At 49.4% G+C, this 26,981-nt stretch overlaps 1 protein-coding gene across 1 annotated transcript in view; it reads left to right on the forward strand.

The window, feature by feature from the left end:
• Window positions 1-2,915: 2,915 nt before the first annotated feature.
• urb1 (URB1 ribosome biogenesis homolog) overlaps window positions 2,916-26,981 on the forward strand; it is a 70,800-nt gene continuing 46,734 nt past the window's right edge. The window contains exons 1-17 of the mRNA XM_064975348.1: window positions 2,916-3,263; window positions 3,459-3,598; window positions 3,896-4,047; window positions 4,171-4,300; window positions 5,575-5,671; window positions 6,290-6,375; window positions 8,745-8,870; window positions 9,652-9,782; window positions 11,824-12,019; window positions 14,143-14,280; window positions 14,415-14,588; window positions 18,384-18,507; window positions 19,514-19,645; window positions 19,980-20,092; window positions 22,488-22,601; window positions 23,457-23,573; window positions 24,283-24,421. Of these exons, the coding sequence (XP_064831420.1) occupies window positions 3,128-3,263; window positions 3,459-3,598; window positions 3,896-4,047; window positions 4,171-4,300; window positions 5,575-5,671; window positions 6,290-6,375; window positions 8,745-8,870; window positions 9,652-9,782; window positions 11,824-12,019; window positions 14,143-14,280; window positions 14,415-14,588; window positions 18,384-18,507; window positions 19,514-19,645; window positions 19,980-20,092; window positions 22,488-22,601; window positions 23,457-23,573; window positions 24,283-24,421 (2,245 nt within the window). The 5' untranslated portion in view covers window positions 2,916-3,127. The remainder of the gene's footprint in view (window positions 3,264-3,458; window positions 3,599-3,895; window positions 4,048-4,170; window positions 4,301-5,574; window positions 5,672-6,289; window positions 6,376-8,744; window positions 8,871-9,651; window positions 9,783-11,823; window positions 12,020-14,142; window positions 14,281-14,414; window positions 14,589-18,383; window positions 18,508-19,513; window positions 19,646-19,979; window positions 20,093-22,487; window positions 22,602-23,456; window positions 23,574-24,282; window positions 24,422-26,981) is intronic.

The following is a 26,981-nucleotide window of genomic DNA, read 5'->3' on the forward strand; positions in this document are numbered from 1 at the left end:
TAATGAACATGTTTTTTTTTCTTTTTTCTCAGGATCTGATGGCAGCCATGCTGAAGATCAGCCACTTCCTGGAGGGGGACCTGAATGAAGTAGACTTCAACATGACAGTTCAAAAAAATTGTTGACAGTTACATTTTTTTGTTGTAAAACATGTAACACGACCTCAGGGCCAACTATGAGTTCATACCAGAGGACATGCTCAAAAAAGGGGTTGATCCTAGATCAGCACATCTACTATGAGATGCTTCATGACTATGGGCTTGACCCTGTATTCACACAGCGTCTCTATAGCAGTGCTGATCTAGGATCAGTTGTGACTTTTAGATCATAATGAATAAGATTACTATGATATGCTTCATGACTATGGGCCAGAGATTGGGGGGGGGGTGATTATAAATGAACTGCATATAAACCATTTATAATGCTCTTACCCTGACTCATGACCTGTCGGTTGTGCTGTGATGGGTCAAATTTGGGGACTGGAAAAATATGTTCACAGTGGCCCAGAGTGGGAGGTTTGACCAGGTCTATGATGAGCGGATGAAGGACGTGACTCTGAAGTTCATATGGGACATGGATCAACAGCCGAGTGATGGGATCCTCAGCTCCCTGGCTTCCTCCTCCTCGCCTTTCAGTTCCAACAGCCCTGTGATGGGAGCCTCAGCTCCCTGGCTTCCTCCTCCTCCTCGCCTTTCAGTCCCAACAGCCCTGTGATGGGAGCCTCAGCTCCCTGGCTTCCTCCTCCTCGCCTTTCAGTCCCAACAGCCCTGTGATGGGAGCCTCAGCTCCCTGGCTTCCTCCTCCCCGCCTTTCAGTCCCAACAGCCCTGTGATGGGATCCTCAGCTCCCTGGCTTCCTCCTCCTCCTCGCCTGTCAGTTCTGACAGCCCTGTGATGGGATCCTCAGCTCCATGGCTTCCTCCTCCTCCTCGCCTTTCAGTCCCAGCAGCCCTGTGATGGGATCCTCAGCTCCCTGGGTTCCTCCTCCTCCTCGCCTTTCAGTTCCAACAGCCCTGTGATGGAAGCCTCAGCTCCCTGGCTTCCTCCTCCTCCTCGCCTTTCAGTCCCAACAGCCCTGTGATGGGAGCCTCAGCTCCCTGGCTTCCTCCTCCTCCTCGCCTTTCAGTCCCGACAGCCCTGTGATGGGAGCCTCAGCTCCCTGGCTTCCTCCTCCTCCTCGCCTTTCAGTTCCAACAGCTCTGTGATGGGAGCCTCAGCTCCCTGGCTTCCTCCTCCTCGCCTTTCAGTCCCGACAGCCCTGTGATGGGAGCCTCAGCTCCCTGGCTTCCTCCTCCTCCTCGCCTTTCAGTCCCGACAGCCCTGTGATGGGATCCTCAGCTCCCTGGCTTCCTCCTCCTCCTCACCTGTCAGTTCCGACAGCCCTGTGATGGGATCCTCAGCTCCCTGGCTTCCTCCTCCTCCTCACCTGTCAGTTCCGACAGCCCTGTGATGGGATCCTCAGCTCCCTGGCTTCCTCCTCCTCCTCACCTGTCAGTTCCGACAGCCCTGTGATGGGATCCTCAGCTCCCTGGCTTCCTCCTCCTCCTCACCTGTCAGTTCCGACAGCCCTGTGATGGGATCCTCAGCTCCCTGGCTTCCTCCTCCTCCTCACCTGTCAGTTCCGACAGCCCTGTGATGGGAGCCTCAGCTCCCTGGCTTCCTCCTCCTCCTCGCCTTTCAGTTCCGACAGCCCTGTGATGGGATCCTCCTCCCTGGCTTCCTCCTCCTCCTCACCTGTCAGTCCCGACAGCCCTGTGATGGGATCCTCAGCTCCATGGCTTCCTCCTCCTCCTCGCCTTTCAGTTCCGACAGCCCTGTGATGGGATCCTCAGCTCCCTGGCTTCCTCCTCCTCCTCACCTGTCAGTTCCGACAGCCCTGTGATGGGAGCCTCAGCTCCCTGGCTTCCTCCTCCTCCTCGCCTTTCAGTTCCGACAGCCCTGTGATGGGATCCTCAGCTCCCTGGCTTCCTCCTCCTCCTCACCTGTCAGTCCCGACAGCCCTGTGATGGGATCCTCAGCTCCATGGCTTCCTCCTCCTCCTCGCCTTTCAGTTCCGACAGCCCTGTGATGGGATCCTCAGCTCCCTGGCTTCCTCCTCCTCCTCGCCTTTCAGTTCCGACAGCCCTGTGATGGGATCCTCAGCTCCATGGCTTCCTCCTCCTCCTCGCCTTTCAGTCCCGACAGCCCTGTGATGGGAGCCTCAGCTCCCTGGCTTCCTCCTCCTCGCCTGTCAGTTCCAACAGCCCTGTGATGGGAGCCTCAGCTCCCTGGCTTCCTCCTCCTCCTCGCCTTTCAGTTCCAACAGCCCTGTGATGGGAGCCTCAGCTCCCTGGCTTCCTCCTCCTCCTCGCCTTTCAGTTCCAACAGCCCTGTGATGGGATCCTCAGCTCCCTGGCTTCCTCCTCCTCGCCTGTCAGTTCTAACAGCCCTGTGATGGGATCCTCAGCTCCCTGGCTTCCTCCTCCTCCTCGCCTGTCAGTTCTAACAGCCCTGTGATGGGATCCTCAGCTCCCTGGCTTCCTCCTCCTTGCCTGTCAGTTCTAACAGCCCTGTGATGGGAGCCTCAGCTCCCTGGCTTCCTTCCAGACTTGGAAGGATGGCAACGCAAGACTACAGTGATGGAAGGGGGGAGACTGCAGCTCTGCTGCCACAATCTACACAGTGGCCATCAGCCATGGACATTAATGTCAATTATCTGATTAATGTACCAAAACTTGATATCCATTACAGATAGATACAATACTTTATTAATAATGATAAAGTGCTATCATGTTTCTGTATGTTCTTTACAATGAGCTGAATGAGGTAGGAATGACAGACTCAATTCCTGAACCATTATTCTGTTATTCTAAAAATGATCCCTCCTGGAGGAGGAAATAAAAGAAACGAGACTGTCAGTCTAATTTCTTTATTTGAATGAATGGTTTATATTTGAGGAATATTGTGCGTGAGCGTGAAGGGGGAATTCTCACTGATTGCGCAGCCCGGAACCAAAGTGACATGGAAATGGAGCTCTCCCGGACACATTGACAGAAGAACACATTTCTGTTTAGGTTCTCACATGTGTTGCCAGCAAGACCGGTGGCTAAAACTATTTGATCGCTTTTTTGGTTTACCTCTCAAACAAGATGAGTAAGAAACGGTCGAGTGAAGATGTGGATGAGTCCAAAACGCATGCGAAGAAAGGAAAAGTATCTGAGACAGCAGAGTTCAATGGAACTGTTTTTAAAGCCATGTTGAAGGAGCCGACCAAGGCAATGAAGGGTGAGTGTTGCTATTAGCTACCGTTAGCTTACTAGCTACCTACAACGGCGCTATAACGTATTGTTCTCAACTTTGCAGTGATAGGATTTCACTCTTTGTTTACATTTTTGTTTGTTTGTTGCAGAGTGTATGTCAATTATCAAAGGTCATTGAATATGTCATTACTGAACAACAAATGTTCTCTCTGCACTGCAGGCTTGGATACATTCATCACGACGGCAAAGAAGCTGCCATGTCCTGACCTGTATGACGTTGTTGAGGGTTACATCAAGATCTCCATGGAGTGTTCTGAGATCTTCAAACTGCTGGAGGGAGACAAGCAGATGGAGAGTGAAGTATGTAGAGCACAGCATTAGCTTCTGTCAGTCTCCTGTTCACTGGAAATCAGTCATATATATATTTAACTAGGCAAGTCAGTTAAGAACAAATTCTTATTTTCAATGACGGCCTAGGAACAGTGGGTTAACTACCTGTTCAGGGGCAGCTCAGGGATTTGAACTCGCAACCTTCCAGTTACTAGTCCAACGCTCTAACCACTAGGCTACCCTGCCGCCCCTATATAATCAGTCTATATACACGTACACACCATGTACTAATCTGTTAAACATCACATTGTCCTTGTCTCTGTCCAGATGATGTTGATTTTCCAGAGTTTGGAGATGATTCTGCTGCGTACGGCCAGTGATCTCTCTCATTTCAGCATGGTGGGATTCACTATAGTAAAGAAGGCCGTTTCCAGCTATATGAAACTCATACAGACATCCCTACACTCAGAAAACCACAGGTACGTTGGAACATGAAGCAACTTTTGTTTGAACGAAATACAGATTTTTTTTTGTGTGTGTGTGTATGTGCGCGCGCGTGTCTCTCTCATTCTAACATGGTGTTGCCGTCTCTTCTGGGCCAGGTTTGTCCGTCACTGCCTGAGTTTCCTGTCAGCCATGGTATCCCAGGGAGCAGACACAGCCAGGGAAGTATTCAGCCACTTCCACTTCACTAAAGGCCTGTCTGCTTTGGCCAAGAGGAAGGATAAGATGGTAAGAGACCTGGTCAGTGTCTGTGTCCATCCTAAATGGCACCCTATTCCCTATATAGTGCACTACTTTTGACCAGGGTCGCATAGGGAATAGGGTTCCGTTTGGGACACTCCCACTGTATGAGGGTAGTTGTCTTTGGTGTCGTTGAAAACCCACGGTTGGTTTATAGTTGTCTTTGGTGTCGTTGAAAACCCACGGTTGATCTATAGTTCTCTTTGGTGTCGTTGAAAATCCACGGTTGATTTATAGTTCTCTTTGGTGTCGTTGAAAACCCACGGTTGATCTATAGTTCTCTTTGGTGTCGTTGAAAACCCACGGTTGATCTATAGTTCTCTTTGGTGTCGTTGAAAACCCACGGTTGGTTTATAGTTCTCTTTGGTGTCGTTGAAAACCCACGGTTGATCTATAGTTCTCTTTGGTGTCGTTGAAAACCCACGGTTGATCTATAGTTGTCTTTGGTGTCGTTGAAAACCCACGGTTGATCTATAGTTCTCTTTGGTGTCGTTGAAAACCCACGGTTGATCTATAGTTGTCTTTGGTGTCGTTGAAAACCCACGGTTGATCTATAGTTGTCTTTGGTGTGTGTTGAAAACCCACGGTTGATCTATAGTTGTCTTTGGTGTCGTTGAAAACCCACGGTTGATCTATAGTTGTCTTTGGTGTCGTTGAAAACCCACGGTTGATCTATAGTTCTCTTTGGTGTCGTTGAAAATCCACGGTTGATTTATAGTTCTCTTTGGTGTCGTTGAAAACCCACGGTTGATCTATAGTTGTCTTTGGTGTCGTTGAAAACCCACGGTTGGTTTATAGTTCTCTTTGGTGTCGTTGAAAACCCACGGTTGGTCTATAGTTGTCTTTGGTGTCGTTGAAAACCCACGGTTGATCTATAGTTCTCTTTGGTGTCGTTGAAAACCCACGGTTGGTCTATAGTTCTCTTTGGTGTCGTTGAAAACCCACGGTTGGTTTATAGTTGTCTTTGGTGTCGTTGAAAACCCACGGTTGATCTATAGTTCTCTTTGGTGTCGTTGAAAACCCACGGTTGGTTTATAGTTCTCTTTGGTGTCGTTGAAAACCCACGGTTGGTTTATAGTTCTCTTTGGTGTCGTTGAAAACCCACGGTTGGTTTATAGTTCTCTTTGGTGTCAATATGTCATCCTCCTGATGTTTGAGCTGATCAGGAAAACTGTGTCCCAACCAGGGCTTTGGATTGAGGTTATAATGACGCATCTCTAATGACTGGTATTCTGTCATCTCATTCATCTCTCTCTCTCTAGGGTAGACCTGATGTCCGCATGGCTTACACCCAGTTTGCCCTCTCCTTCCTGGTCTCTGGTGACAATGTTACTATTGGACAACTACTGGAGATGAAAGGTCAGGATTATACTACATCTCAAAATGACAGAAAATACAACAAGTATTTTAAAAACAAGAATAATAAAAATAAAATAAGCTTGAGAATGTAGGCCTGTCTGCCCCTTGTCTGAAGGAGGGTCCCATCTCTACTGTAGGTATATAGGCCTGTCTGCCCCTTGTCTGAAGGAGGGTCCCATCTCCATTAGGTATATAGGCCTGTCTGCCCCTTGTCTGAAGGACGGTCCCATCTCTACTGTAGGTATATAGGCCTGTCTGCCCCTTGTCTGAAGGAGGTTCCCATCTCTACTGTAGGTATATAGGCCTGTCTGCCCCTTGTCTGAAGGAGGGTCCCATCTCCATTAGGTATATAGGCCTGTCTGCCCCTTGTCTGAAGGAGGGTCCCATCTCCATTAGGTATATAGGCCTGTCTGCCCCTTGTCTGAAGGACGGTCCCATCTCCACTGTAGGTATATAGGCCTGTCTGTCCCTTGTCTGAAGGAGGGTCCCATCTCTACTGTAGGTATATAGGCCTGTCTGCCCCTTGTCTGAAGGAGGGTCCCATCTCCACTGTAGGTATATAGGCCTGCCTCTCCCTTGTCTCCTTGTCTGATGATGAAACCTTTTATTGGTTATCAGATTTCCTGCCAGACATTCTAAGCAGCGGACTGAAGGAGGATCGTATCTCCACTGTCAACCTGATTCTGTCTACTCTGCAGACCAAGGTGGGGCCTAATCTCGTTTGTCTCTGACTTTTCAGGGTATTGAATGAAAATGGCTGTTTTGTCAGGACGATCAGGAGACATGTATACGGTGACTGTACATACTTATGACCGGTATTTATAGTGCATCATAATGTGTTATACCTGCAGATACCTTTAAGTGATTATAACGTTTACGCTGGGGTGTCGGGAAGCAATTTCAGGGAGTTTATTTAATAAATTAACATAGAACAAGACAAGAAAAAGAGGTTGAGTACAGCCATGAACACTGGGAACAGAAACAATAACGCCTGGGGGAAGAACCAACGGGAGAGACAGATATAGGGAGAGCAAGAACCGAAGGGAGAGACAGATATAGGGGAGGTAATCAGGTAGGAAGAACCAAAGGAAGAGAGACAGATTTAGGGAAGGTACTCAGGTAGGAAGAACCAAAGGAAGAGAGACAGATTTAGGGAAGGTACTCAGGTAGGAAGAACCAAAGGGAGAGAGACAGATTTAGAGAAGGTACTCAGGTTGGAAGAACCAAAGGAAGAGAGACAGATTTAGGGAAGGTACTCAGGTAGGAAGAACCAAAGGGAGAGAGACAGATTTAGAGAAGGTACTCAGGTTGGAAGAACCAAAGGAAGAGAGACAGATTTAGGGAAGGTACTCAGGTAGGAAGAACCAAAGGGAGAGAGACAGATTTAGGGAAGGTACTCAGGTAGGAAGAACCAAAGGGAGAGAGACAGATTTAGGGAAGGTACTCAGGTAGGAAGAACCAAAGGGAGAGAGACAGATTTAGAGAAGGTACTCAGGTAGGAAGAACCAAAGGGAGAGAGACAGATATAGGGGAGGTAATCAGGTGGGAAGAACCAACGGGAGAGACAGATATAGGGAAGGTAATCAGGTAGGAAGAACCAAGGGGAGAGAGACAGATTTAGAGAAGGTACTCAGGTTGAAAGAACCAAAGGAAGAGAGAAAGATTTAGGGAAGGTACTCAGGTAGGAAGAACCAAAGGGAGAGAGACAGATTTAGAGAAGGTACTCAGGTAGGAAGAACTAAAGGGGGAGAGACAGATTTAGGGAAGGTACTCAGGTAGGAAGAACCAAAGGGAGAGAGACAGATTTAGAGAAGGTACTCAGGCAGGAAGAACCAAAGGGAGAGAGACAGATTTAGAGAAGGTACTCAGGTAGGAAGAACCAAAGGGAGAGAGACAGATTTAGGGAAGGTACTCAGGTAGGAAGAACCAAAGGGAGAGAGACAGATTTAGGGAAGGTACTCAGGTAGGAAGAACCAAAGGGAGAGAGACAGATTTAGGGAAGGTACTCAGGTAGGAAGAACCAAAGGGAGAGAGACAGATTTAGGGAAGGTACTCAGGTAGGAAGAACCAAAGGGAGAGAGACAGATTTAGAGAAGGTACTCGGGTAGGAAGAACCAAAGGGGGAGAGACAGATTTAGGGAAGGTACTCAGGTAGGAAGAACCAAAGGGAGAGAGACAGATTTAGAGAAGGTACTCAGGCAGGAAGAACCAAAGGGAGAGAGACAGATTTAGAGAAGGTACTCAGGCAGGAAGAACCAAAGGGAGAGAGACAGATTTAGAGAAGGTACTCAGGCAGGAAGAACCAAAGGGAGAGAGACAGATTTAGAGAAGGTACTCAGGTTGGAAGAACCAAAGGGAGAGAGACAGATTTAGAGAAGGTACTCAGGTAGGAAGAACCAAAGGGAGAGAGACAGATTTAGAGAAGGTACTCCGGTAGGAAGAACCAAAGGGAGAGAGACAGATTTAGGGAAGGTACTCAGGTAGGAAGAACCAAAGGGAGAGAGACAGATTTAGAGAAGGTACTCAGGTAGGAAGAACCAAAGGGAGAGAGACAGATTTAGGGAAGGTACTCAGGTAGGAAGAACCAAAGGGAGAGAGACAGATTTAGAGAAGGTACTCAGGTAGGAAGAACCAAAGGGAGAGAGACAGATTTAGAGAAGGTACTCAGGTAGGAAGAACCAAAGGGAGAGAGACAGATTTAGAGAAGGTACTCAGGTAGGAAGAACCAAAGGGAGAGAGACAGCTTTAGAGAAGGTACTCAGGTTGAAAGAACCAAAGGAAGAGAGACAGATTTAGGGAAGGTACTCAGGTAGGAAGAACCAAAGGGAGAGAGACAGATTTAGAGAAGGTACTCAGGTAGGAAGAACCAAAGGGAGAGAGACAGATTTAGAGAAGGTACTCAGGTAGGAAGAACCAAAGGGAGAGAGGCAGATTTAGAGAAGGTACTCAGGCAGGTAATTGATTTCCAGGTGAGGCTGATGGGGTGCTGGTGTGAGTCATAATGAGCAGCCTGGTGACCTGGAGCGCAGGAGAAGGGAGGACACGTGACAGCGATGTGTTTCCTCTGCTGTAGGTGGTCCAGAGACAAGCCATCAGTAAGACCCAGAAGGTGCGTTTCTTCACCCCATCTCTCCTGGCCCAGATTGCATCACTCTACAGGTGGAATGGCATTGTGGATGCAAGCACAGACGACAGCAAGGTAATGGATCTGTCCACTCGTTCTCTCTCTCTCTTTCTCTCTTTGTCTTTATCTCTCTCTCTCTCTTTCTCTCTTTCTCTCTTTCTCTCTTTCTCTCTTTCTCTCTTAGCTCTCTTTCTATCTTTCTCTCTTAGCTCTCTTTCTATCTTTCTCTCTCTATCTCTCTCTCTCTTTATCTCGCTCTCTCTTTATCTCGCTCTTTCTCTCTCTTTCTCTCTCTCTTTATCTCTCTCTATCTCTCTCTCTCTATCTCTCTCTTTATCTCTCTCTCTTTATCTCTCTCTCTTTCTCTCTCTCTCTTATCTCTCTCTTTATCTATCTCTCTCTCTTTATCTATCTCTCTCTCTTTATCTATCTCTCTCTCTCTCTCTCTCTTTATCTATCTCTCTCTCTATCTCTCTCTCTCTTTATCTATCTCTCTCTCTCTTTATCTCTCTCTCTCTTTATCTCTCTCTCTCTTTATCTCTCTCTCTCGGTTAGAGCTTTTGGCCAGTAACCCGAAAGGTCACTGGTTTGAATCCCGGAGCCGACAAGATGAAAAATCTGTTGCTGTGCCCTTGAGCAAGGCACTTAACCCTAATCGCTCCAGGGGCGCTGGACAACGGTGACCCTGGCCATGACCCCACTCCCTGGGGGTCTATCGGGGGGCATTGGGATATGCATGAAACACATTTCCGTTATACACTTATTTAAGTGTGTAAGAGAACAAATATTAGCGCCCCCTAAATTATTCTCACTCACAATCATCACCGAGTCTTGTTTTAAATGTCAATTTCTTCAGATGGCAGAGAACGCAGAGGAAGCAGGGAAGATGGTCGTGAGGAAACTGGTTCACAACTTCCTCCTGAATCTATGCTGCTCCCGGAAACATGGCATCAGTTTCTACGACCCCAGCTTTGGAACGGCCGGCAGGTCAGTCATGAATCTGATGCATCCCATCTCTCCTCTGTCGCTCTGTTCTCTCTCCTCTTTATCTCCCCTCGCTCTTCTCTCTGTTCTCTCCTCTATCACTCTGTTCTCTCTCCTCTGTCGCTCTGTTCTCTCTCCCATCTCTCCTCTGTCGCTCTGTTCTCTCTCCTCTTTATCTCCCCTCGCTCTTCTCTCTGTTCTCTCTCCCATCTCTTCTCTATCGCTCTGTTCTCTTTCCTCTGTCGCTCTGTTCTCTCTCCCATCTTTCCTCTGTCGCTCTGTTCTCTCTCCTCTTTATCTCCCCTCGCTCTTCTCTGTTCTCTCTCCCATCTCTCCTCTGTTGCTCTGTTCTCTCTCCTCTTTATCTCCCCTCGCTCTTCTCTCTGTTCTCTCTCCCATCTCTTCTCTATCGCTCTGTTCTCTCTCCCATCTCTCCTCTGTCGCTCTGTTCTCTCTCCTCTATCACTCTGTTCTCTCTCCCATCTCTCCTCTGTCGCTCTGTTCTCTCTCCTCTATCACTCTGTTCTCTCTCCCATCTCTCCTCTGTCACTCTGTTCTCTCTCCTCTTTATCTCCCCTCGCTCTTCTCTCTGTTCTCTCTCCCATCTCTCCTCTGTCGCTCTGTTCTCTCTCCTCTTTATCTCCCCTCGCTCTTCTCTCTGTTCTCTCTCCCATCTCTCCTCTGTCGCTCTGTTCTCTCTCCTCTTTATCTCCCCTCGCTCTTCTCTCTGTTCTCTCTCCCATCTCTCCTCTGTCGCTCTGTTCTCTCTCCCATCTCTCCTCTGTCGCTCTGTTCTCTCTCCTCTATCACTCTGTTCTCTCTCCCATCTCTCCTCTGTCGCTCTGTTCTCTCTCCTCTATCACTCTGTTCTCTCTCCCATCTCTCCTCTGTCGCTCTGTTCTCTCTCCTCTATCGCTCTGTTCTCTCTCCCATCTCTCCTCTGTCGCTCTGTTCTCTCTCTTCTATCGCTCTGTTCTCTCTCCCATCTCTCCTCTATCACTCTGTTCTCTCTCCCATCTCTCCTCTGTCGCTCTGTTCTCTCCTCTTTATCTCCCCTCGCTCTTCTCTCTGTTCTCTCACCCATCTCTCCTCTATCGCTCTGTTCTCTCTCCTCTTTATCTCCCCTCGCTCTTCTCTCTGTTCTCTCTCCCATCTCTCCTCTGTCGCTCTGTTCTCTCTCCTCTTTATCTCCCCTCGCTCTTCTCTCTGTTCTCTCTCCCATCTCTCCTGTGTCGCTCTGTTCTCTCTCCTCTATCACTCTGTTCTCTCTCCCATCTCTCCTCTATTGCTCTGTTCTCTCTCCTCTTTATCTCCCCTCGCTCTTCTCTCCGCTCTCTCTCTATCTCTCTGTTCTCTCTCCCATCTCTCCTCTATTACTCTGTTCTCTCCTCTTTATCCCCCCTCGCTCTTCTCTCTGTTCTCTCTCCTCTATTGCTCTGTTCTCTCTCCTCTTTATCTCCCCTCGCTCTTCTCTCCGTTCTCTCCTCTCACTCTGTTCTCTCCTCTTTATCCCCCCTCGCTCTTCTCTCTGTTCTCTCTCCTCTATTGCTCTGTTCTCTCTCCTCTTTATCTCCCCTCGCTCTTCTCTCCGTTCTCTCCTCTCACTCTGTTCTCTCCTCTTTATCCCCCCTCGCTCTTCTCTCTGTTCTCTCTCCCATCTCTGTTCTCTCTCCCATCTCTCCTCTATCACTCTGTTCTCTCCTCTTTATCCCCCCTCGCTCTTCTCTCTGTTCTCTCTCCCATCTCTCCTCTCACTCTGTTCTCTCTCCTCTTTATCTCCCCTCGCTCTTCTCTCCGTTCTCTCTATCTCTCTGTTCTCTCCGTTCTCTCTTCTTTCTCTCTGTTCTCTCTCCCATCTCTCCTCTATCACTCTGTTCTCTCTCCTCTGTTCTCTCTCCTCTCTGTTCTCTCTCCTCTCTGTTCTCTCTCCCATCTCTCCTTCTCTCTGTTCTCTCTCCCTCTCTCCATCACCCTCCTGAAGTTTTTGTTGTGTGTCTGTACAGTAGACACAGACCTGAAGTTGTTGTGTCTGTCTTCTGTCCAGGGCTGGTAACATTGTGCTACTGCAGTTTGTGGTGGGGCTGAAACAGGCTACAGAGGACGACCTGGTGTCTGATCTGATGGTCAATATACTAAGGGTCAGTCCTGACATCTTGCCCAGATTCTTCAAGGAGACACAGTATTCCTTCATCCCTCGCCTCAAATCTGCCTGGACGGACAACATCACTCTGCTCAAGAAGGTTTTTAGTCAACTCTTTGTTTCCTTGTATTATTGGTTTTTCTAAAGTGATTTTGTTTTCGTTTCAAACCTCGGGGACAGTTCTGTCTGTAACGTTGACACCAACAACAACAACACAGAGGATTTTAAGCTGTATTGTATTGTAAGTCGCTCTGGATAAGAGCGTCTGCTAAATGACTTAAATGTAAATGTAATGTATTGTGTGAATGTATAGAGATCAGACATCACCGTCACACAACAAAACACAATGTGAATCTGACAACACCGTCACAATTGGCTGTCCCTTGTCTGTCAATCAGGGTAGCCTAGTGGTTAGAGTGTAGAGGAGGCAGGTAGCCTAGTGGTTAGAGTGTAGAGACGGCAGGGTAGCCTAGTGGTTAGAGTGTAGAGGAGGCAGGTAGCCTAGTGGTTAGAGTGTAGAGGAGGCAGGTAGCCTAGTGGTTAGAGTGTAGAGGCGGCAGGTAGCCTAGTGATTAGAGTGTAGAGGAGGCAGGTAGCCTAGTGGTTAGAGTGTAGAGGTGGCAGGTAGCCTAGTGGTTAGAGTGTAGAGGCGGCAGGGTAGCCTAGTGGTTAGAGTGTAGAGGCGGCAGGGTAGCCTAGTGGTTAGTGTAGAGACGGCAGGGTAGCCTAGTGGTTAGTGTAGAGGCGGCAGGGTAGCCTAGTGGTTAGTGTAGAGAGGCAGGGTAGCCTAGTGGTTAGAGTGTAGGGGCGGCAGGGTAGCCTAGTGGTTAGTGTAGAGGCGGCAGGGTAGCCTAGTGGTTAGTGTAGAGAGGCAGGGTAGCCTAGTGGTTAGAGTGTAGGGGCGGCAGGGTAGCCTAGTGGTTAGAGTGTAGAGGCGGCAGGGTAGCCTAGTGGTTAGAGTGTAGAGACGGCAGGGTGGCCTAGTGGTTAGAGTGTAGAGACGGCAGGGTAGCCTAGTGGTTAGTGTAGAGGCGGCAGGGTAGCCTAGTGGTTAGAGTGTAGAGACGACAGGGTGGCCTAGTGGTTAGAGTGTAGAAACGACAGGGTAGCCTAGTGGTTAGAGTGTAGAGGAGGCAGGTAGCCTAGTGGTTAGAGTGTAGAGGAGGCAGGTAGCCTAGTGGTTAGAGTGTAGAGGCGGCAGGTAGCCTAGTGATTAGAGTGTAGAGGAGGCAGGTAGCCTAGTGGTTAGAGTGTAGAGGTGGCAGGTAGCCTAGTGGTTAGAGTGTAGAGGCGGCAGGGTAGCCTAGTGGTTAGAGTGTAGAGGCGGCAGGGTAGCCTAGTGGTTAGAGTGTAGAGGCGGCAGGGTAGCCTAGTGGTTAGAGTGTAGAGGAGGCAGGTAGCCTAGTGGTTAGAGTGTAGAGGAGGCAGGGTAGCCTAGTGGTTAGAGTGTAGAGGAGGCAGGTAGCCTAGTGGTTAGAGTGTAGAGGAGGCAGGTAGCCTAGTGGTTAGAGTGTAGAGGAGGCAGGTAGCCTAGTGGTTAGAGTGTAGAGGCGGCAGGTAGCCTAGTGATTAGAGTGTAGAGGAGGCAGGTAGCCTAGTGGTTAGAGTGTAGAGGCGGCAGGGTAGCCTAGTGGTTAGAGTGTAGAGGCGGCAGGGTAGCCTAGTGGTTAGTGTAGAGACGGCAGGGTAGCCTAGTGGTTAGTGTAGAGGCGGCAGGGTAGCCTAGTGGTTAGTGTAGAGACGGCAGGGTAGCCTAGTGGTTAGAGTGTAGGGGCGGCAGGGTAGCCTAGTGGTTAGAGTGTAGGGGCGGCAGGGTAGCCTAGTGGTTAGAGTGTAGAGGCGGCAGGGTAGCCTAGTGGTTAGAGTGTAGAGGCGGCAGGGTAGCCTAGTGGTTAGAGTGTAGAGGCGGCAGGGTAGCCTAGTGGTTAGAGTGTAGAGGCGGCAGGGTAGCCTAGTGGTTAGAGTGTAGAGGCGGCAGGGTAGCCTAGTGGTTAGAGTGTTGGACTAGTAACCGGAAGGTTGCAAGTTCAAATCCCCGAGCTGACAAGGTACAAATCTGTCAGTCTGCCCCTTGAACAAGGCAGTTAACCCACTGTTCCTAGGCCGTCATTGAAAATAAGAATTTGTTCTTAACTGACTTGCCTAGTAAAATAAAGATAAAATAAAAAAATCACAGGCGCTGTCATTTTGACCGCTGTCGACCGCTCTGTCCTGTCTTCTCAGATCTACGAGTCTCAGCCAGAGGTGTCCAAGGCCTTCCAGACCAGAGAGGTTGTTCCTCTGCCCCGCCTCCTGTCCATGGTGCTGGTGACATCACTTCCTCCCGTCTGTAACAAAGCCTTCTTCACGCAAGGCATCAACGTGAGTTTACACCGTTTGTTCTAGAATAATGGGCTGTTTAACAGACTTGTCACTTTTGGTGATGAACATGTTGCCCAACGTTTCCTCCGCGCTGGACTGTTTTACCCATCTTTCCTCTCGCGTGCCTGTTCCAGTTTGCCAACGTGGTGGTGCAGCACACGACCCTGTCCCTCATGTCGTTCCTTCTGAAGAGAGCTCAGAGGAACATAGAGTTGTGTCTGGACCGCTCTGTGTGGCTCGCCTCTGACCTCTACACTCCAGCCACCATGCAGGACTTCACCCAGCAGTACAGGGAGACACTCGGCAAGGTAACACACAGCAGTACAGGGAGGCACTCGGCAAGGTAACACACAGCAGTACAGGGAGGCACTCGGCAAGGTAACACACAGCAGTACAGGGAGGCACTCGGCAAGGTAACACACAGCAGTACAGGGAGGCACTCGGCAAGGTAACACACAGCAGTACAGGGAGGCACTCGGCAAGGTAACACACAGCAGTACAGGGAGGCACTCGGCAAGGTAACACCCAGCAGTACAGGGAGGCACTCGGCAAGGTAACACCCAGCAGTACAGGGAGGCACTCGGCAAGGTAACACACAGCAGTACAGGGAGGCACTCGGCAAGGTAACACACAGCAGTACAGGGAGGCACTCGGCAAGGTAACACCCAGCAGTACAGGGAGGCACTCGGCAAGGTAACACACAGCAGTACAGGGAGGCACTCGGCAAGGTAACACACAGCAGTACAGGGAGGCACTCGGCAAGGTAACACACAGCAGTACAGGGAGGCACTCGGCAAGGTAACACACAGCAGTACAGGGAGGCACTCGGCAAGGTAACACACAGCAGTACAGGAGGCACTCGGCAAGGTAACACACAGCAGTACAGGGAGGCACTCGGCAAGGTAACACACAGCAGTACAGGGAGGCACTCGGCAAGGTAACACACAGCAGTACAGGGAGGCACTCGGCAAGGTAACACACAGCAGTACAGGGAGGCACTCGGCAAGGTAACACACAGCAGTACAGGGAGGCACTCGGCAAGGTAACACACAGCAGTACAGGGAGGCACTCGGCAAGGTAACACACAGCAGTACAGGGAGGCACTCGGCAAGGTAACACACAGCAGTACAGGGAGGCACTCGGCAAGGTAACACACAGCAGTACAGGGAGGCACTCGGCAAGGTAACACACAGCAGTACAGGGAGGCACTCGGCAAGGTAACACACAGCAGTACAGGGAGGCACTCGGCAAGGTAACACACAGCAGTACAGGGAGGTAACACATAGTCTGTCTGTGGTCTGTCTGTGGTCTGTCTGTAGTCTGTCTGTGGTCTGTCTGTAGTCTGCCTGTAGTCTGCCTGTAGTCTGCCTGTAGTCTGCCTGTAGTCTGCCTGTAGTCTGCCTGTAGTCTGCCTGTAGTCTGCCTGTAGTCTGCCTGTAGTCTGCCTGTAGTCTGCCTGTAGTCTGCCTGTAGTCTGCCTGTAGTCTGCCTGTAGTCTGTCTGTAGTCTGCCTGTAGTCTGCCTGTAGTCTGCCTGTAGTCTGTCTGTAGTCTGCCTGTAGTCTGCCTGTAGTCTGTCTGTAGTCTGCCTGTAGTCTGCCTGTAGTCTGCCTGTAGTCTGCCTGTAGTCTGCCTGTAGTCTGCCTGTAGTCCGCCTGTAGTCTGCCTGTAGTCTGCCTGTAGTCTGCCTGTAGTCTGCCTGTAGTCTGCCTGTAGTCTGCCTGTAGTCTGCCTGTAGTCTGCCTGTAGTCTGCCTGTAGTCTGCCTCTGTAGTCTGCCTGAAGTCTGCCTGTAGTCTGCCTGTAGTCTGCCTGTAGTCTGCCTGTAGTCTGCCTGAGGTTAGTCTAGTCTGTCTATGGTCTGTCTGTAGTCTGTCTGAGGTTTGTCTAGTCTGTCTAGTCTGTCTATGGTCTGTCTGTAGTCTGTCTGAGGTTTGTCTAGTCTGTCTAGTCTGTCTATGGTCTGCCGGTAGTCTGCCTGTAGTCTGCCTGAGGTTTGTCTAGTCTGTCTAGTCTGTCTATGGTCTGTCTGTAGTCTGTCTGAGGTTTGTCTAGTCTGTCTAGTCTGTCTATGGTCTGCCGGTAGTCTGCCTGTAGTCTGCCGGTAGTCTGCCTGTAGTCTGCCTGTAGTCTGCCTGTAGTCTGCCTGTAGTCTGCCTGTAGTTTGTATACGTATATATTGCTGGCAGCACTAATTCACTAAGTGAAATTCCAGGTTTGTGTGAATGTACTTGGAGAATAAAGGGATTCTGGAAATCTAGGACTGTGGACCTACTGTAGGACTGTGGACCTACTGTAGGACTGTGGACCTACTGTAGGACTGTGGACCTACTGTAGGACTGTGGACCTACTGTAGGACTGTGGACCTACTGTAGGACTGTGGACCTACTGTAGGACTGTGGACCTACTGTAGGACTGTGGACCTACTGTAGGACTGTGGACCTACTGTGGACCTACTGTAGGACTGTGGACCTACTGTGGACCTACTGTGGACCTACTGTAGGACTGTGGACCTACTGTAGTACTGTGGACCTACTGTAGGACTGTGGACCTACTGTAGGACTGTAGGACTGTGGACCTACTGTGGACCTACTGTAGGACTGTGGACCTACTGTAGGACTGTGGACCTACTGTAGGACTGTGGGCCTACTGTGGACCTACTGTAGGACTGTGGACCTGCTGTAGGACTGTGGACCTACTGTGAACCTACTGTAGGACTGTGGACCTACTGTAGGACTGTGGATCTACTGTGAACCTACTGTAGGACTGAACCTACTGTAGGACTGTGGACCTACTGTAGGATTGTGGACCTACTGTAGGACTATGGACCTACTGTAGTACTGTGGACCTACTGTAGGAATGTGGACCTACTGTAGAACTGTGGACCTACTGTAGAACTGTGGACCTACTGTAGGACTGTGGACCTACTGTGGACCTACTGTGGACCTACTGTGGACCTACTGTAGTACTGTGGACCTACTGTAGGACTGTGGACCTACTGTAGGACTGTGGACCTACTGTAGGACTGTGGACCTACTGTGGACCTACTGTAGGACTGTGGACCTACTGTAGTACTGTGGACCTACTGTAGAACTGTGGACCTACTGTAGTACTGTGGACCTACTGTAGAACTGTGGACCTACTGTAGTACTGTGGACCTACTGTAGAACTGTGGACCTACTGTAGTACTGTGGACCTACTGTGGACCTACTCTAGGACTGGACCTACTGTGGACCTACTGTAGGACTATGGACCTACTGTAGGACTGTGGACCTACTGTAGTACTGTGGACCTACTGTTGGACTGTGGACCTACTGTTGGACTGTGGACCTACTGTAGGACTGTGGACCTACTGTAGTACTGTGGACCTACTGTAGTACTGTGGACCTACTGTAGTACTGTGGACCTACTGTAGGACTGTATACCTACTGTAGTACTGTTGTACTGTGGACCTACTGTAGGACTGTATGCCTACTGTAGTACTGTGGACCTACTGTAGTACTGTATGCCTACTGTAGTACTGTATGCCTACTGTGGTAGACAACATACAGTCGACCTCTGATGATGACCAGCTTTTATCAGACTGGATGACCACTCTGACTGGATGACCACTCTGACTGGATGACCACCCTGACTGGATGACCACTCTGACTGGATGACCACCCTGACTGGATGACCACCCTGACTGGATGACCACTCTGACTGGATGACCACCCTGACTGGATGACCACCCTGACTGGATGACCACTCTGACTGGATGACCACTCTGACTGGATGACCACCCTGACTGGATGACCACCCTGACTGGATGACCACTCTGACTGGATGACCACCCTGACTGGATGACCACTCTGACTGGATGACCACTCTGACTGGATGACCACTCTGACTGGATGACCACCCTGACTGGATGACCACCCTGACTGGATGACCACCCTGACTGGATGACCACTCTGACTGGATGACCACTCTGACTGGATGACCACTCTGACTGGATGACCACCCTGACTGGATGACCACCCTGACTGGATGACCACTCTGACTGGATGACCACCCTGACTGGATGACCACCCTGACCCTGGGGGCGTCCATGTTCTCTCTGTAGGTTCTACCGGACATGACGAGCATCGTGTCCAAATGGCAGTCCCTGACCAAGAAGGAGAAAGGAGGGAATGAAGGGAAGAAGGAAGGAGATGTTAAAGAGGACGCGGCTAAAGTTGAACAACCCGGTAGATGTCTTACTTTTTTTTAATACATATTTTTTAATTTTACCCCTTTTTCTCCCCAATTTCATGGTGTCCAATTGTTAGTAGCTACTATCTTGTCTCATCGCTACAACTCCCGTACGGACTCGGGAGAGACGAAGGTCGAAAGTCATGCGTCCTCCGATACACAACCCAACCAAGTCGCACTGCTTCTTAACACAGCGCGCATCCAACCCGGAAGCCAGCCGCACCAATGTGTCGGAGGAAACACCGTGCACCTGGCGACCTTGGTTATTGCGCACTGCGCCTGGCCCGCCACAGGAGTCGCTGGTGCGCGATGAGACAAGGATATCCCTACCGGTCAAACACTCCCTAACCCGGATGACGCTAGGCCAATTGTGCGTCGCCCCACGGACCTCCCGGTAGCGGCCGGTTACGACAGAGCCTGGGCGCGAACCCAGAGTCTCTGGTGGCACAGCTGGCGCTGCAGTACAGCGCCCCGATGTCTTACATTCTAATATATTTACAGTCAGTGGAATGCTCTCTTCTTTAAATTATCATATTAACTCTCTCTTCATACATCGTTGAAATAGTCCTTAACCGATATGGTATTTTTCCACATTTCTATATTGTCCCGACTATAACTCTCTTTAATTGAACAACTAACCGACTCTCTCCTGTCTCTCTTCCCGTGCGTCTGTCTGTCTCACTCTTTGTTTCTCCCATCTATCTGTCTGTGTTTCCCATCTGTCTGTCTCTCCCATCTTTCTGTCTCCTATCTGCCTGTCTCTCCTGTCTCTCTTCCCGTGCGTCTGTCTGTCTCCCATCTGTCTCTCCTGTCTCTCTTCCCGTGCGTCTGTCTGTCTCTCTCCCATCTTTCTGTCTCCTATCTATCTGTCTCTCCTGTCTGTCTCTCTTCCCGTGCGTCTCTGTCTCCCATCTGCCTGTCTCTCCCGTCTGTCTGTCTCTCCTGCCTCTCCCATCTGTCTGCCTCTCCCATCTGTCTGTCTCTCCCGTCTGTCTCCTCCAGCCCCGTCAGGCCCCGAGTCTCCAGAGGTCATCGTCCTGAAAGCCCTCATCCTTCAGGTCATGTGTCTCTACCAGAAGGTCGTACCTCATCTGGTTAGCCAGAGCAAGTTTGACTTCAGCAAGCTGCTCAAAGGTAATTTATTGATTGATTGATTCATTGGTTGATTGATTGATTGATTGCTCTGTTGCTCTTTTATTAGTCCTGTTAAAAAATATGGAAGTGATTGATTTATTGATTGATTGATTGCTCTTTTATTAGTCCTATGATCTTCTTGATGTACTAACAGAATGTTAAAATCTATGAATTTGCCTTACATTGTGTTACCACACTTAGAGACAACTTCCATGTTATCACATCCTTCCGAGGATCTGTACGGCTTTCCAAAAGGCCTGTGAAATCATCCACTGATTGTGTCCATTTTGAGAGGATAATTTTTAACGGTATTGTGTTTGGTCTCTCTCTTCAGGTATCGTGTCAGAGAAAGGTATGAGAGAGGAGGTCCATCCAGTCCTTCAACACCAGATATTACAACTGGCCCTGGACATGCCGGCCAGCAAGTTCTCCTGGTTCAGGGTTCAGGTGAGATGATTATAGACTGGGTGTGTTTGATGTTATCACCTGGTTTAGGGGAGCTTCTAGACCAGCAAGTTGTCCTCGTTTAGGGGAGCTTCTAGACCAGCAAGTTGTCCTGGTTCGGGGGAGCTTCTAGACCAGCAAGTTGTCCTGGTTCAGGGGAGCTTCTAGACCAGCAAGTTGTCCTGGTTCAGGGGAGCTTCTAGACCAGCAAGTTGTCCTGGTTCAGGGGAGCTTCTAGACCAGCAAGTTGTCCTGGTTCAGGGGAGCTTCTAGACCAGCAAGTTGTCCTGGTTCAGGGGAGCTTCTAGACCAGCAAGTTGTCCTGGTTCGGGGAGCTTCTAGACCAGCAAGTTGTCCTGGTTCAGGGAGCTTCTAGACCAGCAAGTTGTCCTGGTTCAGGGGAGCTTCTAGACCAGCAAGTTGTCCTGGTTCAGGGGAGCTTCTAGACCAGCAAGTTGTCCTGGTTCAGGGGAGCTTCTAGCCCAGCAAGTTGTCCTGGTTCAGGGGAGCTTCTAGCCCAGCAAGTTGTTCTGGTTCAGGGGAGCTTCTAGCCCAGCAAGTTGTCCTGGTTCAGGGGAGCTTCTAGACCAGCAAGTTGTCCTGGTTCAGGGGAGCTTCTAGCCCAGCAAGTTGTCCTGGTTCAGGGGAGCTTCTAGACCAGCAAGTTGTCCTGGTTCAGGGGAGCTTCTAGACCAGCAAGTTGTCCTGGTTCAGGGTTCAGGTGAGATGGTTATAGACCGGGTTCAGGGTTCAGGTTAGAATGGAGCAGGCTGTTAGTGGTATGTTTAATATCCCCTATAAGGAGCATGGAACAGACCAGGGGTTGAACTGTCTGCTATCTCCTAGAGTGGCAGTAAGAAACAGTAAGTGGCTGTTATTTGCAGGGGCCTAACTTTGGTTTTTAGAAGTGGTAAGGACGTAAACTTGTGGGGGTCTGGGGGTGCTCCCTCGGATAATTTGCTAACCTCCCCTGTTATTGTAATGGTGAGAGGTTGCCAGAGGGCACCGGGCTGTAACGCCGGAGGGGTTTGTACGCCGGAGGGTTTGTACGCCGGGGGGCTGTAACGCCGGAGGGCACCGGGCTGTAACGCCGGAGGGCACCGGGCTGTAACGCCGGAGGGCACCGGGCTGTAACGCCGGAGGGCACCGGGCTGTAACGCCAGAGGCCACCGGGCTGTAACGCCAGGGGGCTGTAACGCCAGGGGGCTGTAACGCCAGAGGGCTGTAACGCCAGAGGGCACCGGGCTGTAACGCCAGAGGGCACCGGGCTGTAACGCCAGAGGGCACCGGGCTGTAACGCCAGGGGGCTGTAACGCCAGGGGGCTGTAAGGCCAGAGGGCACCGGGCTGTAACGCCAGGGGGCTGTAAGGCCAGAGGGCACCGGGCTGTAACGCCAGGGGGCTGTGACGCCAGGGGGCTGTAACGCCAGAGGGCTGGTACGCCGGAGGGCACCGGGCTGTAACGCCAGAGGGCACCGGGCTGTAAGGCTAGAGGGCTGTAACGCCAGGGGGCTGTAACGCCAGAGGGCTGTAACGCCAGGGGGCTGTAACGCCAGGGGGCTGTAAGGCTAGAGGGCTGTAACGCCAGAGGGCTGTAACAAAGCTCCTCATTCAAGGGTTTTTCTTAGTTTTGATGTCTTCACTATCATTACAAAATGTGTAAAATAAAAACTATGAAATAACACGTCTGGAATCATGTAGTAACCAAAATAAATAGTCACTCTTTGCCTTGATGACAACTTTGCACATTCTTGGCATTCTCTCAACCAGCATCACCTGGAATGCTTTTCCAACAGTCTTGAAGTAGTTCCCACATATGCTGAACACTTGTTGGCTGCTTTTCCTTCACTCTGCGGTCCAACTCATCCTAAACCATCTCAATTGGGTTGAGGTCGGGTGATTATGGAGACCAGGTCATCTGATGCAGAGTAAAATAGCCCTTACACTGTCTGGAGGTTGAAAAACAAACGATACTCCCACTATGCCCAAACCAGACAGGATGGCGTATCGCTGCAGAATGCTGTGGTAGTCATGCTGGTTAAGTGTGCCTTGAATTCTAAATAAATCACAGACGGTGTCACCAGCAAAGCACCATCACACCTCCTCCTCCATGCTTCACGGTGGGAACCACACATGCATAGATCATCCGTTCACCTACTCTGTGTCTCAAAAGCTCTGAGGTGTCTGTATGGTCCTTCAGCATGTCTCTTTTTGCATCACAGTGCAATAATACAACTGGGGGGGTGGGAAAAAAAATGCAATTTCAGAATGTGTGTGTGTGTGGGGGGGGGGTCTCCTACCCTCCTGCCCCAGTGAAAGTTTTGCCCCTGGTCATTTGTGAAGTCTCCTTTTATAACCTTGAAGTCATTCCATTTTGCTCCTTCCGTTGTCTCCGTCAGGATCACGTGGAGACGGGCTCTGGGGAGAAGTCTGTGTTCTTCCTGCTCCTCAAGATGTTTGTGAGCAGCAACAACAGCCACCTGAAAATGTCCACCAGGAAGCTGGTGGTGAAGGTGAGCGCAGACCTACTGTCTCCGTTCCATTCGGGTTTGAATCACACACGGGCTTTGTCCTAAATGACACTCCATTCCCTGACATAGAGTGCACTACTTTTGACCAATGGTGTAAAGTACTTAAGTAAAAAAAAAAATACTTTAAAGTACTACTTAAGTAGTTATTTTGGGGGTATCTGTACTTTACTTTTCTATTTATTTATATATATATATATATATATAAACTATATATATATATAAACTATATATATAAACTATATATATATATATTTTTTTTTAACTATATATGTATGTATGTATGTATGTAAGTAAATAGTTTTTTTTAACTATAACTTTTACTTCACTTACATTCCTAATGACAATAATGTCCGTACAATTTTGACACCCAAAAGTACTCGTTACATTTTGAATGCTTTGCAGGACAGCTTTTACTTGTGATATTTTAAAACCAAACCACTTTTACTCAAGTAGAATTTTACTGGGTGAGTTTCACTTTTACTCAAGTAAGACCATTGAGTTCTTTTACCCATAGTGGTTTCAAAAGTAGTGCCCTATATATATATATATATATATATATATATATAGAATTTAGTATATATATATATATATATATATATATATATATATATATATATATATATATATATATATATATATATATAAATTTAGTATATAGAATTTAGTATATATATATATATATATATATATATATATATATATATATATATACAGAATTTAGTATACTCGCTGACTCTTGAATGTGCCCAACGTAGTAAAAACGAATTGTAGTGTACTTATAAAATACATCTACTGTGAGTTCCTGTGAACTCCTTGGTCTCCGTTGTTTGGAATTAGGTGCTGAAGGACAGTGGAGTGTTTGAGTACACCTGGTCTGAGCTGGAGCTGTGGCTGCAACACCTGGACAGACTACAGGCGGACCAGCAGGACACGGTCATACACTTCCTGGAGAGGGTCAGTCACCTGGTCTACCTCCCATAGAATACAGGTGGTTGATCGATGGATCAATCTATCGTTATGCTACGATCGTCGTCATAAGTAGCATACAATAAATACATCTATCAACACCTTCATACCCTTGTGTTATGCTATTTATGATACAGGATGTGTGTGTGTGTCTGTGTGTGTGTCCAGGTGATGGTATGTAACCCTGTGATGTGTGTGTTTGTCTCTTCTCTGTGATGTGTGTGTCCAGGTGATGGTGTTTAACCCTGTGGTGTGTGATGGTGTGTAACCCTGTGACGTGTGTGTGTGTGTGTGTCTCTTCTCTGTGGTGTGTGTGTGTTCCCAGGTGATGGTGTGTAACCCTGTGATGTGTGTGTGTGTGTAACCCTGTGATGTGTGTGTGTGTGTGTCTCTTCTCTGGTGTGTGTGTGTTCCCAGGTGATGGTGTGTAACCCTGTGGTGTGTGTGTGTGTGTTCCCAGGTGATGGTGTGTAACCCTGTGATGTGTGTGTGTGTGTTCCCAGGTTATGGTGTGTAACCCTGTGATGTGTGTCCCCCCCCAGGTGCTCATGTGTCTGGTGTGTAACCCTGTGATGTGTGTGTCTCTTCTCTGTGATGTGTGTGTGTGTGTGTTCCCAGGTGATGTGTGTGTCTCTTCTCTGTGATGTGTGTGTTCCCAGGTGATGGTGTGTAACCCTGTGATGTGTGTGTCCCCCAGGTGCTCATGTGTCTGGTGTGTAACCCCTACACCTACACAGACAAGGTGGCCAGTCTTGTCCAGGAGGCAGCCTACCTACAGGCCAATATTAGTGGACAGGACGGAGACACCGCCAGCATCCCCATCTCACACATAGACGGTTGGTGACTCCAACATCATCCCCATCTCACATAGACGGTTGGTGACTCCTACATCGTCCCCATCTCACATAGACGGTTGGTGACTCCTACATCGTCCCCATCTCACATAGACGGTTGGTGACTCCTACATCATCCCCATCTCACATAGACGGTTGGTGACTCCTACATCATCCCCATCTCACATAGACGGTTGGTGACTCCTACATCGTCCCCATCTCACATAGACGGTTGGTGACTCCTACATCATCCCCATCTCACATAGACGGTTGGTGACTCCTACATCATCCCCATCTCACACATAGACGGTTGGTGACTCCTACATCATCCCCATCTCTCACATAGACGGTTGGTGACTCCTACATCATCCCCATCTCACATAGACGGTTGGTGACTCCTACATCATCCCCATCTCACACATAGACGGTTGGTGACTCCTACATCATCCCCATCTCACACATAGACGGTTGGTGACTCCTACATCATCCCCATCTCTCACATAGACGGTTGGTGACTCCTACATCATCCCCATCTCACACATAGACGGTTGGTGACTCCTACATCATCCCCATCTCACATAGACGGTTGGTGACTCCTACATCATCCCCATCTCTCACATAGACGGTTGGTGACTCCTACATCATCCCCATCTCTCACATAGACGGTTGGTGACTCCAACATCATCCCCATCTCACACATAGACGGTTGGTGACTCCTACATCATCCCCATCTCTCACATAGACGGTTGGTGACTCCTACATCATCCCCATCTCACACATAGACGGTTGGTGACTCCTACATCATCCCCATCTCTCACATAGACGGTTGGTGACTCCTACATCATCCCCATGTCACACATAGACGGTTGGTGACTCCTACATCATCCCCATGTCACATAGACGGTTGGTGACTCCTACATCATCCCCATCTCTCACATAGACGGTTGGTGACTCCTACATCATCCCCATCTCACACATAGACGGTTGGTGAGTCCTACATCATCCCCATCTCACATAGACGGTTGGTGACTCCTACATCATCCCCATCTCACATAGACGGTTGGTGACTCCTACATCATCCCCATCTCACACATAGACGGTTGGTGAGTCCTACATCATCCCCATCTCACACATAGACGGTTGGTGACTCCTACATCATCCCCATCTCACATAGACGATTGGTGACTCCTACATCATCCCCATCTCTCACATAGACGGTTGGTGACTCCTACATCATCCCCATCTCTCACATAGACGGTTGGTGACTCCTACATCATCCCCATCTCACATAGACGGTTGGTGACTCCTACATCATCCCCATCTCACACATAGACGGTTGGTGACTCCAACATCATCCCCATGTCACATAGACGGTTGGTGACTCCTACATCATCCCCATCTCACATAGACGGTTGGTGACTCCAACATCATCCCCATCTCACATAGACGGTTGGTGAGTCTTACATCATCCCCATGTCACATAGACGGTTGGTGACTCCTACATCATCCCCATGTCACACATAGACGGTTGGTGACTCCTACATCATCCCCATCTCACATAGACGGTTGGTGACTCCTACATCATCCCCATCTCACATAGACGGTTGGTGACTCCTACATCATCCCCATCTCTCACATAGACGGTTGGTGACTCCTACATCATCCCCATCTCTCACATAGACGGTTGGTGACTCCTACATCATCCCCATCTCACATAGACGGTTGGTGACTCCTACATCATCCCCATCTCACATAGACGGTTGGTGACTCCTACATCATCCCCATCTCACATAGACGGTTGGTGACTCCTACATCATCCCCATCTCACATAGACGGTTGGTGACTCCTACATCATCCCCATCTCACATAGACGGTTGGTGACTCCTACATCATCCCCATCTCACACATAGACGGTTGGTGAGTCCTACATCATCCCCATCTCACATAGACGGTTGGTGACTCCAACATCATCCCCATCTCACATAGACGGTTGGTGAGTCCTACATCATCCCCATGTCACATAGACGGTTGGTGACTCCTACATCATCCCCATCTCACATAGACGGTTGGTGACTCCTACATCATCCCCATCTCACATAGACGGTTGGTGACTCCTACATCATCCCCATCTCACATAGACGGTTGGTGACTCCTACATCATCCCCATCTCACACATAGACGGTTGGTGACTCCAACATCATCCCCATGTCACATAGACGGTTGGTGACTCCTACATCATCCCCATCTCACACATAGACGGTTGGTGACTCCTACATCATCCCCATCTCACATAGACGATTGGTGACTCCTACATCATCCCCATCTCTCACATAGACGGTTGGTGACTCCTACATCATCCCCATCTCTCACATAGACGGTTGGTGACTCCTACATCATCCCCATCTCACATAGACGGTTGGTGACTCCTACATCATCCCCATCTCACATAGACGGTTGGTGACTCCTACATCATCCCCATCTCACACATAGACGGTTGGTGACCGTGGCTCCAACATCATCCCCATGTCACATAGACGGTTGGTGACTCCTACATCATCCCCAT

This window comes from Oncorhynchus masou, chromosome 9 (assembly GCF_036934945.1).
Source record: "Oncorhynchus masou masou isolate Uvic2021 chromosome 9, UVic_Omas_1.1, whole genome shotgun sequence".
Taxonomy (NCBI): Eukaryota; Metazoa; Chordata; class Actinopteri; order Salmoniformes; family Salmonidae; genus Oncorhynchus; species Oncorhynchus masou.